At 41.8% G+C, this 24683-nt stretch overlaps 2 protein-coding genes across 8 annotated transcripts in view; both read left to right on the forward strand.

The window, feature by feature from the left end:
* Positions 1-5422, forward strand: part of SCAI (suppressor of cancer cell invasion) — a 44130-nt gene extending 38708 nt beyond the window's left edge. For all 6 annotated transcript variants that reach the window (XM_040531349.1, XM_040531344.1, XM_040531348.1 and 3 more), the window contains one exon: positions 203-5422. In XM_040531349.1, coding sequence (XP_040387283.1) covers positions 203-352 — 150 coding nt within the window. In that variant the 3' untranslated portion in view covers positions 353-5422. The remainder of the gene's footprint in view (positions 1-202) is intronic.
* Positions 5423-6653: 1231 nt separating this feature from the next.
* Positions 6654-24141, forward strand: GOLGA1 (golgin A1). Of its 2 annotated transcripts, XM_040531351.1 has the most exons (22): positions 6655-6884; positions 8153-8243; positions 9087-9161; positions 9582-9679; positions 10183-10215; positions 10883-11011; positions 11306-11475; positions 11889-12000; positions 12124-12219; positions 12445-12570; positions 13097-13192; positions 13642-13737; positions 14020-14172; positions 14398-14493; positions 15248-15337; positions 16557-16659; positions 17360-17517; positions 17996-18157; positions 18718-18777; positions 19614-19784; positions 20737-20823; positions 21662-24141. In XM_040531351.1, exons 1-22 carry the CDS (start codon positions 6750-6752, stop codon positions 21740-21742), a joined length of 2418 nt encoding a protein of 805 aa, XP_040387285.1. In that variant the 5' UTR covers positions 6655-6749; the 3' UTR covers positions 21743-24141. The 2 variants fall into 2 exon arrangements, with proteins under 2 accessions (XP_040387286.1, XP_040387285.1); XM_040531352.1 differs by lacking the exons at positions 20737-20823; positions 21662-24141 and adding an exon at positions 20526-20705 and having other exon boundaries at positions 6654-6884.
* The last annotated feature ends 542 nt before the right edge of the window (positions 24142-24683 follow it).

A 24683-nucleotide genomic window follows, 5' to 3' on the forward strand; every position in this document is an offset into this window, starting at 1 on the left:
TTGTATTGCCGCTACAACCATCTCTGAGTCAATAGGAAAAGAAAACTGAAAGTGGCTTTATTTCTGCTAGAATCTTTTCTCTCTGTGGCATGCTAAACAGATTAGGGTATCTCTTACGTGACACTGACCTTTTGCAATCTTCTTCTGAAAGGCTGTAAAAATAAATGAATGTCTGATTCTCTTTGTTTTCACTGTCATCTAGCAGGAAACACGAAATTATCCAGAATCTTATCCTCAGCTGCCAAGAGATGAAACGGTGGAGAACCCTCACCTCCAAAAGCACATTTTGGAGCTGGCTTCCATACTGGATGTTAGAAATGTTTTCATGGAAAACACTCTCGACGACTATTAAAAGAAACTGTCTTACTGCAAAGGGGTTTCCCTGGCCACAGATTTTGAATGGTGCAGTTTTCTAATGTGAAAATCATAAAAGGAAGTACTTGATTTTATTTTTAAACTTAGGACCATTATTTTAAAAAGTAACAATAAACAGCTGTTAGGTTAGCTGTTCCATTCTGTATGGGGTCAATTTTATAAGCAGAAGTTTTCATGTCTTGTAAATGTTAAACTAAAGAATCACTAGAGGTTTATTTGTGGTCTTGTGGATATCAACCACATTTCCAACAGCTGATCCTAAGCATATACGTATTATTGGTTACCTTTAGCCCACATTTGTGGAAATTCTTTATTTTTATACAAATTTTAAGAAATTGGAAAAAAATCAATAGGGAAAAAAAACCACAGTATTTTATCCCCAAAGAGTCTGGATTTGAAATGGTAAAGGTGGAACAACACAGTGCAAACCAACAATAGCAATAATACAGAGTCCTTCATAACAAATATATTTTTTCAGTCTTAGGCGAGTAAGTAGACAAAACTGTGGAAGATTAAGTTGTACTTGGAGGCAGCAGGTTTGAAATGAAGTTGTAAAGAAATCAATGCTCCCTTTAAATTCGACACAGCAATTTATATGTAAATTTGTACTGCTGACCAAGAACACAATTTCCACTCTGCCTGGCTGGGTAGGTGGTTAGCAGGTTAATAAATTAGAAACTAAGAAAGCTAGCCCCCTTCTCTCAATGTAATAAGGATCATCTTGCCACTTGTATTGCTGCCATGATTTTCTAGGAGAGGGGATTCTTCATTTTGAGATACTAGACAGAAATCTTTAAATTTTCAGCAGGTGTGTTACCCTATTTTCTTTGTGTGGATGAAATGCGAGGCTCCCACAGTGTTACTAGTCCCTGGTTGGAGTTGAAAGAATGCCCCAAAAAGCACTGAATACAAACAATCCCTTCCTGTCACTCACTTATCAGACCAGTCTGTGCTGGATCCCAGTGCCCAAGGAGAGATGCGGGTGCTCCTCTCGCAGGTTAAACAAAGTGGGTGCTGCCATAAAGCCCTGTTGATGTTTTGAGTGCCCATCATTGCATCTCGGTCCTTTCTTTGAACCAGTAAAACTGGGGGGCTGTAGTTACGTTTGGCAGAACTATGGGCTCCCTCAGACTTGGTGTGTTAAGGAGTACAGTGGCCTTTGCAAAGGCACTTGCTGGAGAAGGCTGTTCTGGCTGCTGGGAAAAGTTACTGCCTGCCTCATTTGGACTGTACCGCCTTCTTTGCAAAGCTAGAGCACCTCTTGCAACTCCTGACAGTGAAGGCATGATCAGAGGGAAGGAAATGAAAATATTTTAGTTAAATAAGCCAATGTTCACTGTTCCATATACTAGAAAGGAAGTGAAAGAACAAGTCTGATCAGTTCTTTTAATGTTGAACCCCAGCCAGGCCTCCATTTTTGTTGGGAAAAATAAAATAAAATTGGTGACTACCTGACTACCATAGTTACTACAGTAGACCTGTTTGTAGTGCTGTCATACGAGGTATGATGTACTCAGCTGGAATAGTGCAGGGCAGCAGGTCAGCACTGATACATCCTCATTCAGCTGAAGAGAGCACAGTATAGAATAGCAAGAATTGCTGGAGTGTAGGTTGGAGTTGAAGTTTGTATGAGGGTTCTCTGTATCTGGGCTGTAGCTGATGCAACCCGTTCTTTAATTTCCCAAGTGTTAAAAAAGAAAAAACGTGTTTGTTCTAAGCAGTCTTGAAGCTATTATGTTGCCGCCACCATCACTTGGTGCTGCTCTTCTTGGACTATGGCAGGACTTTGTTACATGGAATGTGGAGTTTATTTTAAAGAGTGTGTGTTTGTGTGTGTGCATGTGTATTCTAGGCGTTTGTGTGTATATGTACAATACGCATACATCTACTGGCTGGTGTAAATTGTAAATATGTATATATGTATAGGTACTTGTATATGTATTAAAAAGTATGAAACAGTACAATGTCTATATACAAAATTTATATATACACACATACGCCATTCTGGGTGCATTCCGCAAAGTATACCAGATCATTTGTGGTTGTAGTAAAGGTTATTGCTCTTCTGCCATTGTAATTCTCTGTTTTCATGGACTTGCACTTGGTCCTTGAAGAATTCAGATCTGATTTCAGGTACAGGAGGCCTCAGTTAGCCAGGGGGAATGAGTACTCCTGTATGTATGACAGTGATTAGATTCATAGATTCTTAACTGTGAAGCTGATGATCTGCCTTTTCTTCTGGTAGGAGGTCCCCAGATATTAAAACGTGGGATTGTATGTGGAAGCTGAAAATAGTGAAAGCCTTTAATGCAGCAGCAAGGGATAGATACGCATTATCTGTTACCCCGTCTGCTGTTCCTCCTCCAGCAGTGTTCAGCTTGCACGGGAGAGGGGAATTCAGGTTTCCCCAGCTCACTCCCTTCCAGTCAAATGCTTTTGTTTTGCTTTAGCTTTTGCTTTGATGAAGCTGCTTTCATTTTGGCTCCGTGTATCTGGACAATAGTATGCTAATTCTAAGCATGGGAGTGATGATTCCATCAGCGTGGGCTGGTGACCCTCTGTGGGATGTTGCGTGTTACCTGACTGGGGAAGCCTTGGCAGACTGCGAGTCTTCACTTTAGCTGGGCTGAAGCGAGGAGTCCTTGCTTGTGATCTGGGAGGCTTCTAATTCACTGTGCAGCCCTGAGAAGAGGTTTTGTTTGCTTGTTACCAACGTAGATCTAATCAGAGGAGAATGCGCTTTTTTAAAAAAACAAAGCAAAGATGAAGAAGCGAGAATACATGAGGAGAATTTAAGTCTTTGGAAATTAGTTCAGAAGTTGAACTTCTTAACAGCGTTGACTGTCCAAGTCAAAAATTCATTCTGGAAGTCCCTCATTCTCTTCTTAACCTCCTGACCTTTGCTTCAGAAGGTTTGCTGCTGACAAGAGTATTCAAAGATACTGATTTTACTCCTGTTGTGTTAGTAGGAGTACAAAATTGTACTTTGTAAGAAAAAGGCTGATACCTTCTGTCTGCTGTAGCTGTAGATAGGATGAGTATCTGATCTTGGATTTTGAGCCAGCCCCCTCCCTTCTGGCCCAAAACAACTGCTTTCAAGATGAAAATATTGCTATTTTCCCTCCTTGTCTTGTTTGAACTTACTAAGTCATTCTGAACTTGTGCTACTGTGTGCTGTGTGCCGTGGTTGTAGGTACCTTCTCTATGTATGCTTGTATGTACTGAAGAAAAAAAATTGGTTTGTGTATCTAGCAGTCCTCACTGGAAACGAAGGAAAGACTGAGCCATTTTTAAGTGAGAAGAGAACAGATCCTTTTCTTCTCAGGCCTAATGCCTTCCCTCTTGTCTCATTAACCCTTTCTTCACATATAACTATATTGCATATGTTAGTGGATAAGACTAGTCACCACCAAGCAATACTGAACTACGAGGGTAAATTTTGTATGTAATACACTAAGAGAGGAAAATGTGAGCTGTACTGAATGTCTCTGTGTCGGGCTCCTTCTGCCTAGCTCCCTACTTACTGCATGTGATACATTCAAATTAATCCTACTTCCACAGGAGGCACCTCTATTCCTACTCCTCTGTTCAAACTGGCTTTAGAACATCTAGGTTAGTGTTGTTGCCTTCTGTTTTTCCCGTTTGACTTCTCAGAATAACAATGAGAGGGGAAGAGAGGGTCATGAATCTTTACAGCTCTGTTTTTAACTACTCTTGGGATGTCATGTATCATTTTCTCCATGCACAGCTAAATGGAGCACTAGCTTCTGTGGGCTGTGTGAACTGGAGTTGCTCCCTGGAGTGCTTTCTGGAAAAGTTTCAGGACTTTGTTTGGGTAATTTGTCAAAACAGTATCTGCAAGGTTGTGACTTGTTAAAACTCTCATGACAGGGAGATGTGCAGAGATGTCTTTTAAAGACCATATGAAATAGATGAGGAAAGGGAATTAGACTTAAGGTAATCATCTTCAAAAGCTGCAACTTGAGTAGCTTTGGTCAGGCTTCCCTTCTAAGGATGGAAGTATTGCTCCATCATTCATCCATAGGCATGCTGTTGTGAAGTGCCTCCCCCTGCTTTGCCTTCTTCCTTGCGCTGTAACTCCATGCTATGCCTGAAATCTGCTTTTGTCTGAAAGCTAAAAAAAAAAAAAAGCTTGGAATCTGCCTGAACAACTTTTCCCCCCCCCCCCCTCTTGAGGCTTCTTTTGTAAGATCTTTAGCTACATTAGATTCTTCAGTAGATGTTCTTACTACAGATCACTAATGATGGCAGTGGCACAGCCCTCGTTTAGTCCTGCCCATTACAGGCCCAGAGGCTGCTTCGGTGTCGGCAGCTGATCTGCGACGGCTGCTGCAGTTCCTGTGACTGAGGGAGCTCTGCAGATGGTGACAGTAAGGGAATCTTACCAGCAAGGGGAAAAGCTAACGTACGGAGCTGGAAGCTCTTCTGTACACCTTGCTGACATGAGCCTGGTGTCAGCCTCAGCGTGAGGGATACTGGTGCAGAGGACGGGGCAAAAATCCGCGGAGTAGAGAAAATACATGTTCCTGAGATGGCTCTTGTGTTTTCTAGTATCTTTGAATTCTAGAGCAACTTTGTTACTGTGACCAAATCTATTGCAAGTGCTTTCAAGATTCAGATGTCTACAAATAGAACCAGGAAGGAATACATCAAACAAATTTGTCTGCTTTATATTCAAGAACGAAAGTAAAGCTACTTTTTTTTTTTTTTACTTTTTTTTACTTTTTTTTTTTTTTTTACCTTAACACCAAACCATTCCTCAACCAAGACAGAAAAGACTAAGTTTGAGATTTCTGAATTTGACAGATCTTTTGGAAAATCAAGGACTGTCTCTGCATTCTGATTGCTACATTAATGAGCCAGCTGCCCTGGACATGCATAGATGTTTCTCTTAAAGATCCTGGTTTCATGTTTAGAGCAGATTTCAACTGCTACTTGCTGGTCCAAAGGAGTTCTTTAGCTATTTAGATCTTTCTAGATCTAGCAGCAGCTCTTTGTTCAAGAATAAAAGCCTGGTTTGAATATCTGCCCCCTTGACTTCGCAGATTTCTTTTGGCATGTGTTTATTATCACTTCTCAGTTGTAACCGGTTTCTTAGGAGCAGGATTCTGCATCGTGCAGCCTAAAAAGCAGACGTTGCTTGTGCCCCAGCCCCAGGCTCAGCCAGGACCAGGGAGGTGCGGATGGGAGAGCGAGGGGCAGGGTTCTGCAAAAGCAGAACGGGGAGGGAAGAGGAGCTGGGCCTCGGCCCGTCCGCCCGCAAAGGTAAAAGGAGCGTTTTGCCTCTGAGAACCAGATGATTTGTTACGCAAAGTAATTTTATAGTGAATTGGTTTAAAGTTATTTTACAGCCATGTGCCTGTATATCATATTTTGGTAAAAAACAGATATTTTACTTTAAAATATAAAGCTATATCAATAAACATTTTTTTGGAGCAAACAGCCTTTCTTTGCCAGGGATCTGTAATACCAGAGCCTATCCTGCCCTTGCTTTCGGCGGCTGCGGGAGGAAAGAAGCGCGTTCGTGCGGCTGCGGCCCCCGTCAGGGAGCAGCCAGGGCCCCGCCTGAGGCGCGCCGCGCTGCCTCCCCGCCCGCCGCCGCGTTCGCTGTCAATAAACCGTGGCAAGTGCTCGTGGGCGACCAGGCGGCTGCTGCTGCGCCGGGGGCGGGCGGGGAGCGGGGCCGGGGCCGAGGGGGGCCGGGGCCGGGCGTGGGGGCTGGGCCGGGCCCGGCTGTGGGCAGGGGCCGGGGCCCGCCGTGGCGCCGCCCGCCCACGGCGCGTGCGCAGCGTCCCGCGGCGCTTCCGGCCCGCGCGGCGCTTCCGGGTCGGCGTCGCCAGGGGAGCGGCGGCGGCGGCCGCGGGGTCCCGGCGGCGGTGGCGGGCGGGGCGGGGCGGGGCGAGGCCACGGGCGGCGGGGCCGGGGACCGGGGGGCCGGGGAGGCAGGCGGCGGGGCCGGGCCGCGGGGCTGACGCGGGGCTGACGCGGTGTCCGCGGGCCCGCGGCTGCCTGGGAGCCGGGCGGGGGCGGCGGGGCCGGGCGGCGCCGAGCTCCGGCCTCCCGCACAGCCCCGGGGCCGCTCGGCGGGGGGGGCCGCGGGGGGGCCGCGGGCCCCTCGGTGTCCGCGCGCGGCCCGCGGCCGCCCCGCGCGGTGCGAGCCCCCCGGCTGTACCCTGCGGGCGCTGCCGGGCCGCGGGGCTCCCATGGGCCGAGAGGCGCCGTGACGGCGGGCGGGGCTCGGGGCTGAAGCCCGGCGGCGGGAGGCCGTGCGCGGAGCCCCGGAGCGTCCCCCGGGCGGGGCGCGGCGGCCGGTGGGAGCACGCGGCCGTTGCGGCGGCGGCGCGGAGGGTAAGATGTTCGCGAAGCTGAAGAAGAAGATCGCGGAAGAGGCGGCCGTGGCTCCCAGAGCAGGGGGCGCCGCCAGGATCCCCAGGTCCGTCAGCAAGGAGTCGATAACGTCCGTGGGGGCGGACTCGGGAGACGACTTCGTGAGTCGCGCCTCGCTCCGGATTTTGCTTTCTTCCGCGGCCCTTCTGTCGCGGCTTCGCGGGCCGCAAGCTCTGGGTCTGCCGCGCGCGTTGCGTGCGTGTTGTGTCCCTGTAGGCGTGCGCCTTAGTGCGCGGAGGAGTCGTTACTTTGAGGCAACTCAAATACGGATGAGAAAATATTTGTGTGTTTGCCACAGTGCTTAGTGGCTTGCTCACGTAAACGTGAGTTACGGAGCGGTCTCAGTACAGAGCGTTGCTGAGCGGTTAGAAAACTGAACAAACGTTAAACGAACGAACACGTAAGATACCTGCTCGCGAAGTTAATTCCTTGAAGCAGTAGGAAAGCGAGCTGGGTGCTGGTTAGCTGTGATCTCGCCGTGCGCCTGCATTTGCCTCCTGACCAGCCAGCACGTTGTGTAACTGCTGAGAGCGCGCGTTGGGTATGGTTGCACCCAGGGCACTGTAGCACCTCCCATGTTATGCACAAGCTGTCTTTTGTTATACAACGTTGCTTAAGCAATCTGCATAATTCCAGGTGTGAAGGGATTAAATGAGTGCTGCAATGCTCTGGCACCTCTGCCCCTTGATGGCCATTGTGTTTTTCAACCCCCAGATTAAGACGCAGGGTAACATTGCTATAGTTAGTGCCTGCGGTATTTGTTGCATTCGTACAGCAGGTCACTTCTGTGCTTCCATTTTGCTGTCTGCAAAGTTGAGATGTTATTTACCCAGTGGAGTTTTAACTCGTTGCTCTGAAGCTCACGTAGTTGAAATGCAAGTTCCGTTGTGCAGAAAGTTGCAATTCCTGATGTTTAAATACACTTTCCAATGGAAATATATATTAGCCTTTTATTTTTCTGGTTTCTGTTCTGCACTTAACAGATTCTCAAATGGAATTTTCATTTACTGAAATTGAAGGAAAGCTCATTCTTGTGAGTTTAGAGCACAGAGAATGAGTAAAAGTGAAAAAGTCTATGATGCCATCTCCTCAGCGATCAGTTTGAACAAACGGTTTTCAGCTATAGCTTTGTTTAAAAGCATTATATTTCATGGAACAGGCCAGTGTTGCACAGCTGACTGTTTTAACTCCTTACCGTTCTTCTTTAACATTTTCTGGGCATTCTGCTGTGCTAGTACAGCTCCCCCCCCTTTACGTGAAAAACTGAAGCATCGTTCCTTGGTGGAACAGTGTTTATCATCGTAGAGTTAGTATATGACAGGATCATTTTGTCTATATTTATACGTTACAAAAGTGTTCTTCTGTCAAGGCTTCTGATGGAAGCAGCTCTAGAGAGGATCTTTCATCCCAGTTGTTCAGAAGAAATGAACAAATAAGAAAGCTGGAGATCAAGCTGTCTGGTATGTGTCTTGATGCATATAAAATCCTATTAGAAACTATTTTCCTTTCAACTTAAGTGTTTAAATTTATTTAAAATGTACGTTCGGTTTGAACATTGATGGATGACTCTTCTACTGATTCCTCAATGCATTTATGTGATCCTTTTGAACAGCATTTATATACTCCTTTTTGGGGTAGCTTTCTCTCCCCGTGCCTCAAACAGTGTTTCCCACTTTTTTTAATATATATTTTTATGTGATAGTTCATGTTTCTCAGTATCTAAGACATGTGGTGTTGACAGTAACACAGTTGAAGTGAAGAAAAAGCAGAGAATTGAGCATAAAACAGTCTTGAGGCTGTTTTTCTTTCTAAGATGGTACCTTGATCTGTGGAGCTGTTGGAAGGGCTCTGCTCAAGACTGTTTCCATTCCTGTTGCATGGAGTGGGTCAGAGACCAGGATGAGCTGTTGTGCAGCTCCTTCCCGAAGGTCAGAGATGGCCTTGGGAAATAAGGAGAGGTTATAGCCAGATGAAGATAGTTTTTTTATAGCCAGATGTGGGGATAGTTTGCCATTCTCTGGTACTGCCCTTTTTTTGAGTAACTAGCGTGCCTGGGACAGGTCCCTCCTGTTTGTACCGGTCGTTTTCCCTATGGACAGTGTAGAATTAGTTGCTTGTGTTCATTGTTACGGTCACCCGAGTTTTCCTCAGCAGGAATGATTTTCTGGTTGAGAAAATCATTGTCATTTTCCACTCATCCTTTTTTCTTTTTTTTTTTCCCTTATTCTTTTTTTTTTTTCTCTTTGATTTCCTTCCCTAATGTCTGTCCATTCCTGGTCTGTGCTTCTCCCTCCTCACACAAGATTATGCTGATCAGATCCGAAACTTGCAGAAGATAAAAGAGAAGCTTGAGAATGCATTAGAAAAGCATCAGGATTGTACGTATTTTTCTCTCTCTCCTTTTTTTTTTTTTTTGTTGAAAACCGCTATGATTTAAATACAGCTGAAAAGAAACAATTTTGATGTATAGTTGTTTTAAACATTTCTTTTCAAACTGTGCACCTGTGGGTTGCAAGAAGTAGAACCCAAGTTCTTGCCCTATTTACAGCATGATAAGCAGCAGTAGTTTATTGGCTGATGAATGAAATTGTTAATACACTCTTTTTGGGAAAATTTGGGGCTATCGTGCAGGAGAGACTTTTGAAACCTACAGCTTTGTTATAATCCTGTGAGGAACAATACTTGTATCTTTGTTACTTCTGGAACTTGTTTCATGTGCAAGCAGCGTGATGTAAATGACAGAAATTTCAGAAGCCGTTGGTGGGTTTTTAACACAGCTGGTGATTCTCTGTTGATAGCCTCCATGAGGAAGTTTCAAGAGCAGAATGAAGCTCACCAGGCCAACCGAGCCAAGATGGCTGAGGGAATGGCTTTGGCCTTAGAAAAAAAGGACCAGGTAACGGAGCTTGAACAGCTCGGGTTTTGACTGGCTGTGGAGACCTGAGTGCATGACTTTGATGTTTTAAACAGGTGTCGCCATTAATTAAAGTAGTTGTTCTGCATCGTGTTATTAGTGTGCCAAAGTTTAAAAAAAAAAAATTAATTAAAATGGTGTAGTACTTATCATTTTTCTGAGTCTTCTTCGTGTTTTTAATAAGAGCCCACAAAACTTTCTAATGTCAAGTTCACACTTGTAAGATTCCACTGTAGTAGACCTCCTGTCATTTTTGTTTTATTTTACTTGAATAATGCTTATATATGCAGGTAACATAAATTATTCCACGGTTTTTATATATTGAAATATTACCTGTTATTTTTTGGTGATTATTGTGTGTTTTTTTATTATTTCCACAACTTATCAGTGTCAGTACAAATTCTTTTCTTTTTTTTTTAACCATAATTGCTCTCCTTTAAAGTCTGCAGCTGGGTTTTGATTTTTCTTCTTTCTTTCTTGTTCAGGAGTGGATGGAAAAATTGGGTCAAGTTGAAAAGGTAATTAAGCTTTTCTTTTGTTTTGTATTTTTAAACAGCACCCACATGCGTTCTACAGCTCAGCTCTGTTCAGCTCTTTTTAATATTTGATCATCATTCGGTGGGTGGGGCCAGGGATTTACCAGCTCCAGTGCTTCATGAAATATTTCTGGAATTAATTTTCAATGCGGAAAAAAAAGAACGATGGGTTGCAAGAGGAAAAATCTTACTGAGGAGGCAGCTGGGATGTAGAAAGAGGTAGTGACTTAGTCTGAGGTCTTGTAGTGGGTCATCTGTTTCATAAAAGAAATAAACCTATTTTTTTAGTATGGGAGTTCAGTTTTGCTGTAGTTCTGGCCGTTTAACTTAGTCTATTTTAAAGTACCTCTGACTATGAAGACATTAAACATGTTACTATTTGCTGGCAGTTTTTTAGAGTTGCGTTTTCATTGACTGCATTGTAATGAAGACAATTTTTAAAAAAAGATTTTTGAAGTTCAGTAATTTGCTCCACATTGCCTAGTGCAACACAAATTTGAAGAGGTTCTAGTTCTATATGTAGCACTGTCAGAGCGCCTTGGGGATGCCAGAAAAGATTTCTTTCCCAGAGAATTTAACTAAACTCATATTGACTTCAAATTAGCATTCAGATCTTCTCAGATTCTTTTTTTTTTGTTTTGTTTATCAGGAAAAAAAAATGCTTGAAAAGCAGTTACGAGAAATGAGAGAGCAGAGTTTGAACCTTTTTCAAAAGAGAGATGAAATTGATGAACTGGAAGGCTTTCAACAGCAGGAAATGGCCAAAGTTAAACACATGGTAAGATTGTTTTAAACATGACTTTTTGCTAAAATTTCTGTTAGGATACCTACTCAGTGGTAGCACTGCGTTATTTTTAGCCCTAATGCTTATATACAGTCTTGTTCAGTGTCCAAGTCCTATCAGTAGGTATGTGCATACAGTACTGTATAGAGTATTACAACAGTGACTTTTCTGGGAGTTATTTCATTTAATTCAGCTCATAACTTAGTAAGGGAGACAGGTTTAAATGAGAAGACTCTGTCAGCATTACCAGTTCATATATATTGTTAAAGATAACGTTCTGGTGTCCAGCTTTTGAAAAAGGAAGAATCTCTGAGCAAAGCAGAGCAGGAACTAGAGGCACGCACTCAAGAGCTAGCCCACACTAAGGAGGTGCTTCAGGAGGCAAGCGGTGAGTCATCAGGCCTACGAAAAGATCTTCAGGAGTTGCAGCAGCAGTTCTCGGAGCTAGAAGCACAGAGGTACGGATGTTGTATTTCATGATGGGTGTATTCATTTCCCCTATACCTTTGTGCCCAAGTCTGTCTTTTTTGGAAGAGTTTATATATGCAATGAACAATAATTGCATTAACTGAATAATTGCTTCTAGTGTGCCAGTGTGGATGCAAATGCCAAATTTATATATCTTGATTTTCAAGCCAATTAAAGCAGTGCTGGTTTAGGATTTTGTAAGAATGTTACAATTTTTGTGTGCGTAGTTTGAATACTTAATCATTACCTCTTTGGGAAGTGTATAATCAAGATGGTGGCTGGTTTGAAGGCAAGAAAATGTTGTTCATGTTGCTTAGTCCATTTTCATAAGAAGCAGAATTATCTTCCAAAGGTAGTTATTCTAGAATGCTATATCACTTTTTTTTGCCCTCTTTCTGTGAAGAGATGAACTAAGGACAGCTGAGACAAATGCAGAAAATAAGATCACTGCTCTGGAGTTACGAGAACAGGAACTACAAACTGTCATTCAGCAGCTTTCTGTAGACTTGCAAAATGTAAGTTTCAGATAAGTGAGGTTTGATTCAAAGAGCTCGCTGTTTACAGAAGTTGTATTTGATATCAGTTTTGTGTTTTTGGAAATCTAAGGTTCAAAGCAAGTCATTTCTCTAAATTTCTAGGCTCAAGTTGCTGGTTCTGGTTGTGAGAAGAGACTGGAAATGTTACAGGTGGAGCATGAATCTCTGAAGGTGGAATATGAACAACACAAGCTAAAGGTTAAGAGTTTTCAGATGCATCTTTTGTTGCCTGGTGTGAAGGTGTATACTTTGGAAACGCACTGTTAGTCTGAAATTTGGTGTTCATGAAGTGTTTGAACATTGTATTGTCTTTTCAAATAGAACTTTTCTCTTTCTAGTGGCATTTTTTCAAGTCAAACTACAATGGATTGGATGAAAGTGTGGCTACAAAAAAAAAATAAAAATGATTTCGTGTTCCCACAGATGACTTTTGAATTTGCTGAGAGAAATAAACTTACCGAACAGCTGCAGGAAAAAGTGTCCTCTTTGGAAAAGAAGCTAGAAAGAAACCTCTCAGGGGATGAACATGTGCAGGAACTGCTCAAGGAGGTAGTTTTACATTTATAGACTGCTTAAAAGTGCAATCTTAAGGAGATTTTTTTAGAACATACATTGTTTACTACATATGGAAAGAATATATGATGATGTAATGCAGGCATGTTTGTTCCTCTAGTGTATACTGGCACGCTGTGCTGGACACGCTTGTGTGGATGACTACATTGGGCCTATTTATGTACTTTTTGCACAGATGTCTGCATTGGTCTTTCTGAATTGTCTGTTCAGGCGATGTATCTATCTCTTTCGAAGGGAAAGAAGAGCTTTTTAACATGCCCACAAAAGGTGGAGCAACTGGAAAGTTATATTGTTTAATCCTTACAGGGAACAGTGTGCACTTTTTCTTAGTCTTCATTTTTTATTGTCATGAATGGCAAAGCATTAAGATGGGAGTGGGAAACTTTTTTTTTGCATGTGGGTCCATTTTAGTATTGTTTTATTAATGAAATGCAAAGACAAATCTTAATTAAAATCCTCTTTCTGTGTGTCCTCCTGTTCTTCAACCCAATATAATCTTCAGAAAGCTGCTCTCGAGCTAAAACTGGATGAAACCAGACAGCAGATACTAACAGACAGAATGCATCACACTGATACTGTGAACCAGTTGGAAACACAGGTAAATATTTTTTTCCTACAAATTCCCACTATTTCCATCCTCTTTATACACAATACCTCTTCTTCTCACTGTATTTGTGCTCTTGACCAAAGGTGAGGCTGTGTGTCCCATTTAGTCTTGAAAGGAAAGTTTAATTGATCCGTGGCTCTGGTCATCTCCCCACCTACAGTGATGGAGAGGTGCCTAGTGGTTCTGAAGTTGAGAGTTTTCAAGCATATCTTTCCTACCCGAAGAAACAAGTAGCTGAAGTGCAAGCATTGCTGAGGAAGGGCTAGGATGGTGAAGAGTTTTTAAAGAAAGCTGCATGTGTCAAGTAGACTTTCTCTCTGAACTATGTGGTTTCATTGTTTTGATATTTACTGGATCATCCCACGTTCTGTGTGTTACTATTTTTTTCTAGTAATGTAGACACCAATGGATAAGGAAGTTACTGTATTGTTATGTTTTAGAATAGAGAACTGGAACAAAAACTGCAGATCACAACAGAAACGTTGAAAAAGATCAAAGAAGCAGCTGGTGAGCAAGATCTGAAGATCCAGAAGTTGGTGAGTATGCTGCATAATATTTTCATGACCAGTAGCGAATCAGTTTTCAGCATCTCCAGTGGCACTGTTTTCCCTGTGTTCAATTCGTTGCTCCAGTGTTTTCTTGCTGTTTGTCTCCTAAACTAATAATGTCTGTATGAGAGTGCATGGCACTGCTGCCAAAGAAAAAGTGTTAATTCAGTTTGAGTATATGTCACATGAAATGATGTCCAATTCTTATCAGAGAATAATACAATTAATAAAATACCGTTTTATTACTCAGTGGTCTTTATTTCTCTTAAGCAAACAGATCTGGAAAATGAAAGAAATAAACTGCAGCAGCAGATATCAAGTGAGAAACATCAATATGACGAGAAAGTTACTGAGCTGGAGTCTCAAATTGCTGCTCTTGAAACAGCTTGGGAATTTGATAAAACATCTACTCGGCACAAGATAGTAAGTACACATACTGTTCAGGGGGCACCTGAGTCTTCACAATTATTTTAACGAAGCTAGTAGATACTCATGTTGTCTGAATGTGCTTACTTAGAGCTCCTAAGCATTCCAATAGATGATCTAATACTTTGAGAAACTAAATATGGACAGGGCAACTCACTAGATGTGTTTAAACAAAGCATTGGAATACTTGTGCTTAGTACTTAAGCAATCTTTATTTTACAGAGCCAGTTGGAGAAGGAAAATGAACATCTTAATGAAAGCAGAGAAAAGTACGAGAGTTCTTTAAAAAATCAAGAGTCTGAACTAAACAGGCTAAAGGTAAGGGCTCAATTGGTTAGTGATACTGGTTAAATGTTGTGCTTAGTTCGAGAAACCGTTCCTGGCAAAGTGTGTTACCTTCTCAATACTTGGAATCAGATTGCATTTAGGTTCTGTGTACTTAAAGCTGTAAATCATCTCTGGTCCTCAGTAGAAACGCATTTGAGGAGCATTACAAATGGGTGATCCTTTCCTGAAACAGAATGCTTGTATCTGCCTAAATCATGCAGAAATAATACATTCCCATATTGTCAGGCATGAAGAGCTTTTAAATCTTGTTGGCAGCAATGAACGCAGAGTAGTTCAACATCAATTCCACTTGTAGCATTCAAAAAAAGCAGTCATAAACATAAGTGGAACTTCGTTAGGTATTTACAGCTTATACTTAGTCTTCTGACTAATTTTAGATTGTTGAAAGTTTTTTTTTTCTGTAGCTACTGTTAGATGCTTAATTAAATTTAAAGATAGTTGTAGGAAGGAGCCACCACTTTGTAATAGATACTTCAAGCTAATAAAAGATCTTTTAAGTGTTGGATGTGTTTGGGGTCTTTTATCAGTTCTGTACTGCTCCTACGTGTGCAGGTGTCAGTAGTACAGTCAAACAAAACAGTGGTTTGCAATTGGAAATAAATGTAAATCATAGTGTATTAGAACACCGATAAATTGTAGTTGCTAATGGATTTGGTTTTAAAGATGAGACACTGACCTGATTTTAGTTGTCTCAAGTAACATCTGAATTACCTTTGTTTTGCAGAAGGAATTAAGCAGCAGAGAGACTGTCAGCACTGAAATTGCCAAAGCACTGGAAGAAACACGAAAACAGAGGGAGGAATTACAACAGCAGGTTGGTCAATACCAATAGTCTAAAATATGTTCAGGTGCACAGATCAGATGAGACTTGGACGTAATGTTCCTGACTTATGTTAATTGATTGGAATCATCTTCAGCATGCAAGACAGCGAGGGTTGCCTCAGTAAACTTGAAAGTTGGGGTGAATATGTAAGTGCTTGCACAGGAATCTTATCAACTTATGCAAGTTGTTCCAGTGGGAAAATGTAAAATGCTGCTAGCTGCAAAGTTGGAGATATTTGTAAGTTCGTAGGCTCAAGAATTAGGGCAGGTTGTGACATTTACTATAAAAAAACTGAGGGGAAGACCAGTTGGTAGCAAACGAACACATTTGCTCAGAACAAAGATGATTATTTCAGACCCCTTTAATCTGTAAGATGGCGTGTAGTCCCAGTGGGCCAGTCATCCTGAGACACTGGCTAGCTGACTTTTTTTTTTTTTTTAATCATTCTGTTGTTCCTTTCAGTGCTTGTATCACATCTTTGTCCCTCTTAAGCACAGCAGTTCTAGAATCCTAAGTTTCCTTTCAGGGAGGAGTTTATATGCAGTAACCAAATGTAAACTCTAGGTAGTCTTATTTTGTTCTGTTTGTTCAAAGCAATGTAGTGGATAATGGGAACTCCTGCTTTCTTAAGCTGGGAACTGTCAGCCGAGCAAGTTTGAATTTAGTTTGATCTTGATCTTTCGGCTTCTTCATGCTTCTAGATCAGTTGTAGATAATGTGCTTGCTCGATCCAGCTGTAGAAGGGGTACAGTGATCTCTGGTTTTGCACAGTGGCTGTTTTACAGCTGCCACCTGCTGGTTATGAGGCAAGCTGTAGTTGTGACATGGAGCTTGTTAGAAGTGGAAGTGTGGTTTTAGCTCCGGCAGCGCATTGACTTCAGTGCTTTCTAAATGAGGACAGTGTGGAGGTGATGCCTTCTGTGAGTCTTGGGACAGATCACAGACATCCAGGTTGTATTATCTGTAACACTAATGCTGCACAAACTACTTCTTAAGGTGCTGTATTGCCTAGCACAGAGCTCAGGCAGCCCCTGCCTAGTTGTAGATGCCAGCCGCTACCTTCCACTGATAGGAGAATTCTTCTCCAGTCCTCCCCCCTCGCCACCACCCCCCCCCCCCAAATTCTGAACCTGAGATATGTTGAAATCTTTCCATAGCCTCTTCTGGTTGCATGTCTTTAATGAATTCTGTTTGTTTGACTGCTTTGAAGGTTTCACATCTGGCTTCCTTAATAAAGGAAAAAGACCGACTTATTGGTGAAAAATCTGATGTGTTTCTGAAACAGAAGGAAGAACTAAACCAACTCAGACAAGGTTAGATCAAACGAGCTTACTGTATTCCAGACAGCTTCATCTGAGTACAGTCTTGCTGTACTTTCTGTAGGCAAACGTATTGTGCAAAACACGTGAAATAAAGAATTGCAGTTCAAAAACTGCTACTTTGTTGTACCACTTTCAAAACTGCACTTGCATGAAATACATTATTTACATTCTTAAAGAGCAGTTGTAGGCCGATATTCCACAATTATACTAAAAGATGAAGTGCAGTCATCTTCATTCAATTCCAGACACTCTGTGTTTCTCTTGTGTGTTGTCATTATTTAGAAAGGGAACAAAACTTTAGCCTCTTGTTGCACTATTCCGTTGGCTAGCCATCTGTGCCAGCTAGCCATTTGTGCTTGCAGCTCAGCCCCATGTGTTCCTGCATGGTCAGAACACAAGTTGCAGACTTCTGGTGGAGGTCCGTGTTCTTTTAGAACAGGTATAATTTATAATTATACTTTTAAGTATTAAAATCACCCTGACTTTTAAACAGCTAGAGTGCTCCTCTGCAAAAATATGTGCATGAGCTTGGGTGGCTTAAATTTCATTGTCTTCTGTCTTTGTGACAGAGCAGAACAAAAAGGTCAGGGTTTACTGTCAGTGTATCTTGCTTTGTCTAAGAAAAATAATTAAAAAAAAAAATCCCATTTGATTCAGAAGACTGATACTAAGCAGATTTCTCCTTCCTCAGATCATGAAGCTGTCTTGCTGCAAATGCACCAGCTGCAATCTGAGATAGAGGCATGTAATAGCCAAGCAGTGGAGAAAGAAGAAACGGCAAGAAAGGAAATAGATGAGTTGAAGTTGCAGGTACAGGAATGCATGTTGGCCAGAGAACATGAGAAAAATGTGAGTGCAATTGCAAAGCTACTCTGTTCTGACTTTTGGGGAAAATAAGTAGTTGTGCAAGAGATCCTGCTTCTTTCATGCCTTGGTTATACACCATTATTTGTTGCTCCTTCTCTTCCTAAAGGAAGCTGTTTGCTGTCAGATCTGTGACTGGTTCATGAAGGACACCACCTTATTTTATTTGACTTACCCAATCCCCTCAAGACATTTTATGAGGCAGAGACCCAAAAGCTCCGAAGAGGCCACTGAGAGATGATGTAGCCAACTCGATTGTCACTAACGCTTTGTGGTTTAAAAGAACACCCACACACAAAAAGAAAACCGCTGCCACCCACACACACAAGCAAACAAGCAAAAACAACAAAAAAACAAAACAAAAAAACTCCAGAAGTAGGAAAGTCCAGCTCTCTCCCTGAAGAGTGATTATGGGCTGCAAATACCATGGTATCTCTGCAATTCACTGTTTTCATTTTTACAGGTTTCAGATCTAGAAGAATCAGCAGGAGCCTTGAACGATGAGCATTTACATCCTCCAGAAAACCGTGTGATGGAACAGAATGGAGAGATAGCAGCTGCAGATGTCATTCAACTTCAGAAGGATAACAGAGAGCTGGAACAGCAAATTGCTGAGAAAAACAAGGTAAACTGAAACAGGAGAAACAGCTGTTAGTCTTTCCCATTTTAATTAGGAAGCCTAATAATTGGAGCTACCTGTGCCACAGCCTTAGAAAGACAGGCCTAAGCAGGCTTCCCCAAATGAGAGATCCGATCTGGATCCAATGTTCTATGAGTAATTTTTTCCCCTCTGGATTGTGTAAGGGTATCGTAACAGTAAATGAAAACTGCAGCCAGAATTTTAAGGAAATCTCTGCTTGTGGCATGTTCTGCTCCTTATCTGTTGTGGAGGAAAGAAGCACCAAATGATACCACGTACAGCTTTCCTGCAGAGCCCTTTTGTTTGAATTCATTGAATTAATTTCCGTTGTGCTGTCACATTAAAACCCAAGTATCCTATTGCATGCCTGTGAATGTGTGCCGCTAGAAAGGCAAGACATTCAGGTTGCTTCTTTGGAGCTGTCCGTGTTTAATTATTGTTCTGTTCCTTACACTTACTTGTCATGGGTTTTTACGTATACCTGTGGGTCAAAATGTGTCCTAACAGTGAATGCTATGTTAGCGCTGTCTTTGCTCTGTTTATAGATGATAAAGCAGCTGCAGCAAAGAATGACGGAACTGAAAAAAACCCTCCAAAAAGAACTGGTAAGGGTCGTGTTTCTCAGTCTCTCTCCAGCTGCCACTTGCTGACAGTTACTTGAACTAGTAGTTCCAAAAACTTGACTGCTAGCTACAGTGTAATTTTTTTTCTACTGGGAATGCTTGCAGTTTCCTTGCATTTTAGGCAAGTTCTGTGAACCCTTAACTTAAGAAATACGTCATCCTAGGTCGTTATTTATTGAATGGATGGTGTGACAGGTAGCCATCACCACTGAGCTATTGCAACGCCAAATTTTAGCTATAGATGACCTGTGTTTGGTAGTGTCCAGCATCCAGTACATTTCTGTGGAGCAATTGGCTGAGGTTTGGTTGCTACTTAGCTGCCATTCATTGAAGTTTTCCCATGGGAGTGATGTCAGCCCTCAGGGAAAGCTCTTCTTTAATCCCTTGTACAATGGCTTTTCTCTCTGAGAAGAAGTTCTATTTTAAACATTTTAAAAGCAATTTTTAAATATTCCGATGATGTGATTTTTGTTCTGAGCTTGAGAATTGTTTGGAGAAAGCCCTCATTTGAAAAGCATAGAGCAGATGAGTGGTGAAAGATGACGACCAGATGACAGTTTCTAGGCTGAAGCCAATTCTGCTGGTTTGTGTCATGTAGACATAACACTAACAGCAACTAGCTTCTGTCCTAGAGTCTAGGGAGAGGTGAAGACGCCACTCTGCTATGATCCCATGAAGGATGAGAAGCTCATCCTATTGATGCCAAGGTTTTACCCACCTTGTGGATACAAGCCCTCTGCGTTAGATATTTCAGACGCAAACCTTCTCCCAGTGCCAAACTGACACAGTCCACAATGTATTTCTCTTTTCCTTTTCAGAAAATAAGGCCTGACAGTGAGGTACCTGAAGTACGTGAAAAAACAAATTCTGAAGTGCCTAATACTTCTGTGACTGTCACAAACAATTCTGATTTAAATGACTCAAGGGAGATAAACTTTGAATACCTTAAACACGTTGTGCTAAAATTCATGTCCTGCCGGGAGTCTGAGGTAAAAATGTATGCTTGTCTTTTAAGTCTTTCATTCTCTAGAAACTGGCACCCGCTAAGGATACTTCTGTGCCAGTTCCGTACTTTTGCACTTAAAAAGTAATTGACTGATTCAGCACAGTAACACAAACTAGCTAACAGTAGTATGTTTGGAAGTACAGATTTTTAGGAACTAAATGGAAGGTAGGAGGTAGTTATGTCTGGAAGTTAAAGATCTGAAGCCACAAGACGTTCTCTCTGCACTGTTCTTAAAAAGCATATATGCAATTAGTGTAAAGTGGCTGTGTATTTAAGACAGCAACAAAAAAGGACGACATAAAGCACTTGCTATTAAGGTGATATTTATGAGGTGCAATTCTGTGTGCACTGGGGCTCCTTTATACTCTCCACATTATGTTGGAAAAAATATAGGTAAAAGTCATGACAAAATACACTTTTCTTATTTGCAAGTCAGACAGTAGGTAAGATCAAGGAAATAATAGTGCAGCTCCATGGTATCTTGACTGCTTGACTCCTTTACTAGTTCTCCATGATGTGTCACATTTAGAATACTAGTACTATGCAGTTAATACACCTACGTGTGTATTAAAACACCATGATTCTTACCTGCCTGCATGCTGGCTTGGTCAACTTTTCAAAGCTTAAAAAAACTAGGATGCCACAGGAGCCAGGCTTCTTTATTCTTACTAACTAGGCTCCCCATTTGTCTTTTTTCCCCCAAATATGCAAACCACTGTTAAAGAACAGAAAGCCAGGAAACGCAAACAGAAGAAATAAGGTACAGGCTGTCCTAGTCTATTGGAATTGGGGATAACGGAAAGCTGTTGCTCTTCCTCTCACTGCTGTGACTAAAATGTCTGTGACTAAACCTACAGAAAAACGGTGCTGCACTGTAGTCCAAAATGTGGAGCCTGAGAGCATCATAAGCAGCAAAACTCTGTGGTTTCTTTTAGGCATTCCATCTAATTAAAGCTGTATCTGTGTTACTGAATTTTTCGCAAGAGGAAGAAAATATGCTTAAAGAAACTTTGGAATACAAGGTAAGGATTCCGTTCCACTTGTAATCTCTAACTGGATTCCGAGCAAAAGGCATGAATGTTCTTAGATGCTAGGAGATCACGAAAAATATCTTCTCCAAATGTTAGGTACCATAAGACGTAACTTATTGTTAAAATGTTAGCTGGTCGCATAGATACGTGTTGGAAATAGTCTGTCAGTGAGGGAAATACAGAGCAACTTTCTAGTGCTGCAGAGGAGTGAGAGCACAGTTCTGCCCAGTGGACTTAGTCCATGACAGGAAGGAAGCTAGAAGCAACTTGAGTAGTCAAATGTTTAAGAGGAAACTGAATTCTTGGTCTTGTCATTTTGACATTAGGCTTAGACTCCTAGATCTGTTTCTCCTTTTGCCTTGCATAAAACGAGATCTGCTGTATGCCCCTGGCTATGTCATTGTTAGTGGATGTTCATAAACGAGTGCCGCCTCAGTTTCTCCAATGTGCCCTGCATTTATTTCTGCTGACTTGGTAGGTTGAACGCATTCAGCCTACGTACCCCTTGCCATCTTGTTCAGAGAGCAGCTTAATACTAGATTGGCTACAGGTACCGTTTAAAGGACTGTAGGTTTGTTATTACTTTAAAGAATACATGTAAGTGTACTCTTCAGTAATCTTCACTTGTGAAAACAGGATGCTGTTCCTTCCAGGTTTGGTTATGTGAAACTCTTTTCAGTTTCTTAATCTGAAGCGCGCAGTGTTGTTTTGTAAATAGCTCTTTCCCTCAAATGATAGGGAGATACATAGGTACTGTATTCATTTTTAGGTCTTCAGCTTGTTAAAAGTGTGTACCTAGCATAATGCGTGTTGTGCTTTCCTGTCCTAGATGTCGTGGTTTGGGTCAAAGCCATCTCCTAAAGGCAGTATCCGGCCATCTATCTCGAGCCCAAGGACACTGTGGTCTTAAGGGAACCTGAAAATGGGCGTTCAGCATCTAGCCACTTTTTTTTCTGTGAAAAGAACACTGAACACACCACTTCAGGTGTGTCTTAATCACTGTCATTGCAGTATTTTGTACAAGAACGTTGAAGCTGTTTACAAAAGTAATACTGTGCAAGGAGAAATTTTCACTACAAACTGAAACACCTCTGCTGGGTTGGATTCGGGGACCATTGTCTCGATGGTCTTTCAAAGGAAGTCAGCTCCTTGTGCTCGTCAATCTGGTTTTCTTGGCACCAAAGGGTAACGTTAACCTCACTAACACCGGTGCTGGCAGTTCAAGCTTCTAACACGTGCATCTGTTATGAGGGTGGCTCCGGCTTCTGTCATGGAGTGCTAGAGTTGAGTAACTCTAGGCACAGTAAAGCTTCCTTGTCTCGCTGTGGAAAGCAAGCAATGGAAGAAAAATGTTGGCAATACTGTACTGAACTTTTGACAGTTTGAGAAGGCTTTCAGAGAACAGGAGCAGGAGCTTTAACCAAAAAAAGAAATTTGCCTTGCCTTGTTATACTGACATAACTAATAATTTGCATCTTTTCATATCACTGTGTAATTTGAGGTGCATATATCCTGGCCTGCAGTCCTGAAGGCTGCATGTTGATGACGATTATTTAATTTGAGAGCACAACTTTAGAGTTGTCTGATTTTACTTTTCTTAAAGAAAAATAATATTTAAAATGGTCTTAATTATAGTCCTAATACTCAGTCGCCTTTAAAACTAATCTATTAGTATGTACTATAGGTTGTTAGCATTGGGAAGAAGGGGTGGTAAACTATTTTAAATTTTTAAAGCTGAATTCCAGGTATTGTAAATGCACACTGAAAATAGCTTTTATTTAAAAAAGAAAAAAAAGAAGAAAAAAAAGGTGAAGAATATTGGTACTAATCTTTTTTCCTTTCCAAGTCTGATAGTGACAAAATTTCATAACCAGTCTCCACCTCTCTTGTTGTGGTTTTGTATAGTTCAGATACTGATGCTTAAAAACTGCTATGAACATGTAGTGGGCTGTTAACTGTGTCCAAGCTACATGGTAAAAGGAACGCTGCTTATGAGGTTTTTGGTTTTGAGGGCAAAATTCAACTCTTAATAGATCTTGGTCCCAGCAGGTTGCTTTCTTCTGCCGTAGGAAGAAGGGACCAGGCTGGCACAGACTGGAAGCACAATTTTGCCCTTTAGTTACAGCACCACCACACGCTCTAGATGAAAATAGGAAGCAGCAATCAGTCTGGCTCCTTAAAATTTGGATATATTTTCAAAAAAACTATGCATGTATGGAATTTGAGCAGGCTGCAATTCTGGTAATTCTCTTACACTGAGGTTTGTGTTACTAACAATGTTAAATGCAGTCAAGAAAATTCCACCTGTCCTTAGTGGAAATATGGTCACTGTTCAGAATTTTAACTTTGCTTTGCTAACAGGGGTCTGAATGACCGTGGTGGTGGCAGTCAAGATGTAGTGTTGAGTTTCAGCACGTGAACTGCTCCCATGCACACGGACGCTGTGGTGAAGATGAAAGTATCCTACATGAGGTCAAGTTGATAGAGCAGTAAATCTGCTGCAAATCTTCAGTTTTGGTTAAGTAGCCATATACAAGACATAGGTACTCACAGTAGCTATTACCTCGGCACAGGTGACACTCCTCAGTTTAGAGCTAGGCTCTATTTAAGTTTAGTAAAACCAACAGGACTTTTTAGTACATTAAACTTGTCAAAACAGAGTCTTTAGCAACTTTTGATCTGTGGCACTTAACTGTACAGAGTAGGGAAGTTTAGGGGAAGAGTACAACTCTAATAATGAAAACAGACAATCAAAAGGTATATTTCTATCAGCTGCTCCTGTATTGAAACAAAGTGGGGGCAGGCCGATAACCCCATTGTTTCTGGGAAGGGCCTTCTTTAGCATGTCCCCTTGCCCTGTTTCTGTGGGACCCAAGGCCATGGGACAGGATTCTCTCATGCTGATGCCTGCTTAATGACAAATTGTTTTAAGTTGAGCCTGGGTTGAAAAGTTACTGCTGAATAGTAACAAATGCAGTACAGGTACCCTAGAAGAAAGCGTGATACGTGTCTTAGATAACAGACTGACTAACACTTTGATTTAAGATCTCAAAGCTCATACAGGATCAACTTACCATAAGAACTAGTTCTTAAGTGTTGAATTTTCTTCAGATACCAGAGCAAGAATGGTGTGTGTGTGTGTGGTGTACTAAAAAAAAAAAAACTAATGCACTTTCCCTTGTATAAAACCAGTGGTATACACAATCCTTTCTATGGCCAATGGATTTCTTTCCTTCTATGCTGTAAATATGGATTGTATTGAAACACTATGAAATTTGTGGTGCAATACATTTTGGATTAAAACTCTAATCTCGATTTATCTTTATAGTCCTGGTTATGTCCCCTGGGATGCTGTAGCTAATTAAAATTGGGAGTTTTAAAGCATGAAACAACACTTATCATCTGCCCATCATAAGAAGGGGTAGTTAGGTAATCAAGGCCTCTATTTCTCGTAGAGAATTAGGTCAGGAATGGGGCAGAGTGCCTAAAATCATCTCACCAGGGACAGCTGCTACTGCACTTTTAGGAGCTGATAAAGAAGGGAGTACCGCCTCCCTTCACAGCTGCTTCAGGTGGAGCACACAGGGCTGTGCCAAAAGAAGCAAGGCCCAGACTCTGCCTGCACTGCAAACTGAGCCCCTAGGGGCCCTACAAACGGAGCGCTCTTACCTAGGCTGCTTGTAACTGATGCTGGAGACAACGCTGGTTTGAACAGCTGCATCTTTATTAATTTAATGACAGAATTTATAGGGAAGTGGAGATCAGAGCGCTCTTGTAGAGGCGGGCCCTTAGCTTAGAAGTGCTGTATTGTTTTTGAATGTGTCATACTTAGGATTAAGCCAAAAATACAT

This window comes from Cygnus olor, chromosome 19 (genome assembly GCF_009769625.2).
Source record: "Cygnus olor isolate bCygOlo1 chromosome 19, bCygOlo1.pri.v2, whole genome shotgun sequence".
NCBI classification, from domain to species: domain Eukaryota; kingdom Metazoa; phylum Chordata; class Aves; order Anseriformes; family Anatidae; genus Cygnus; species Cygnus olor.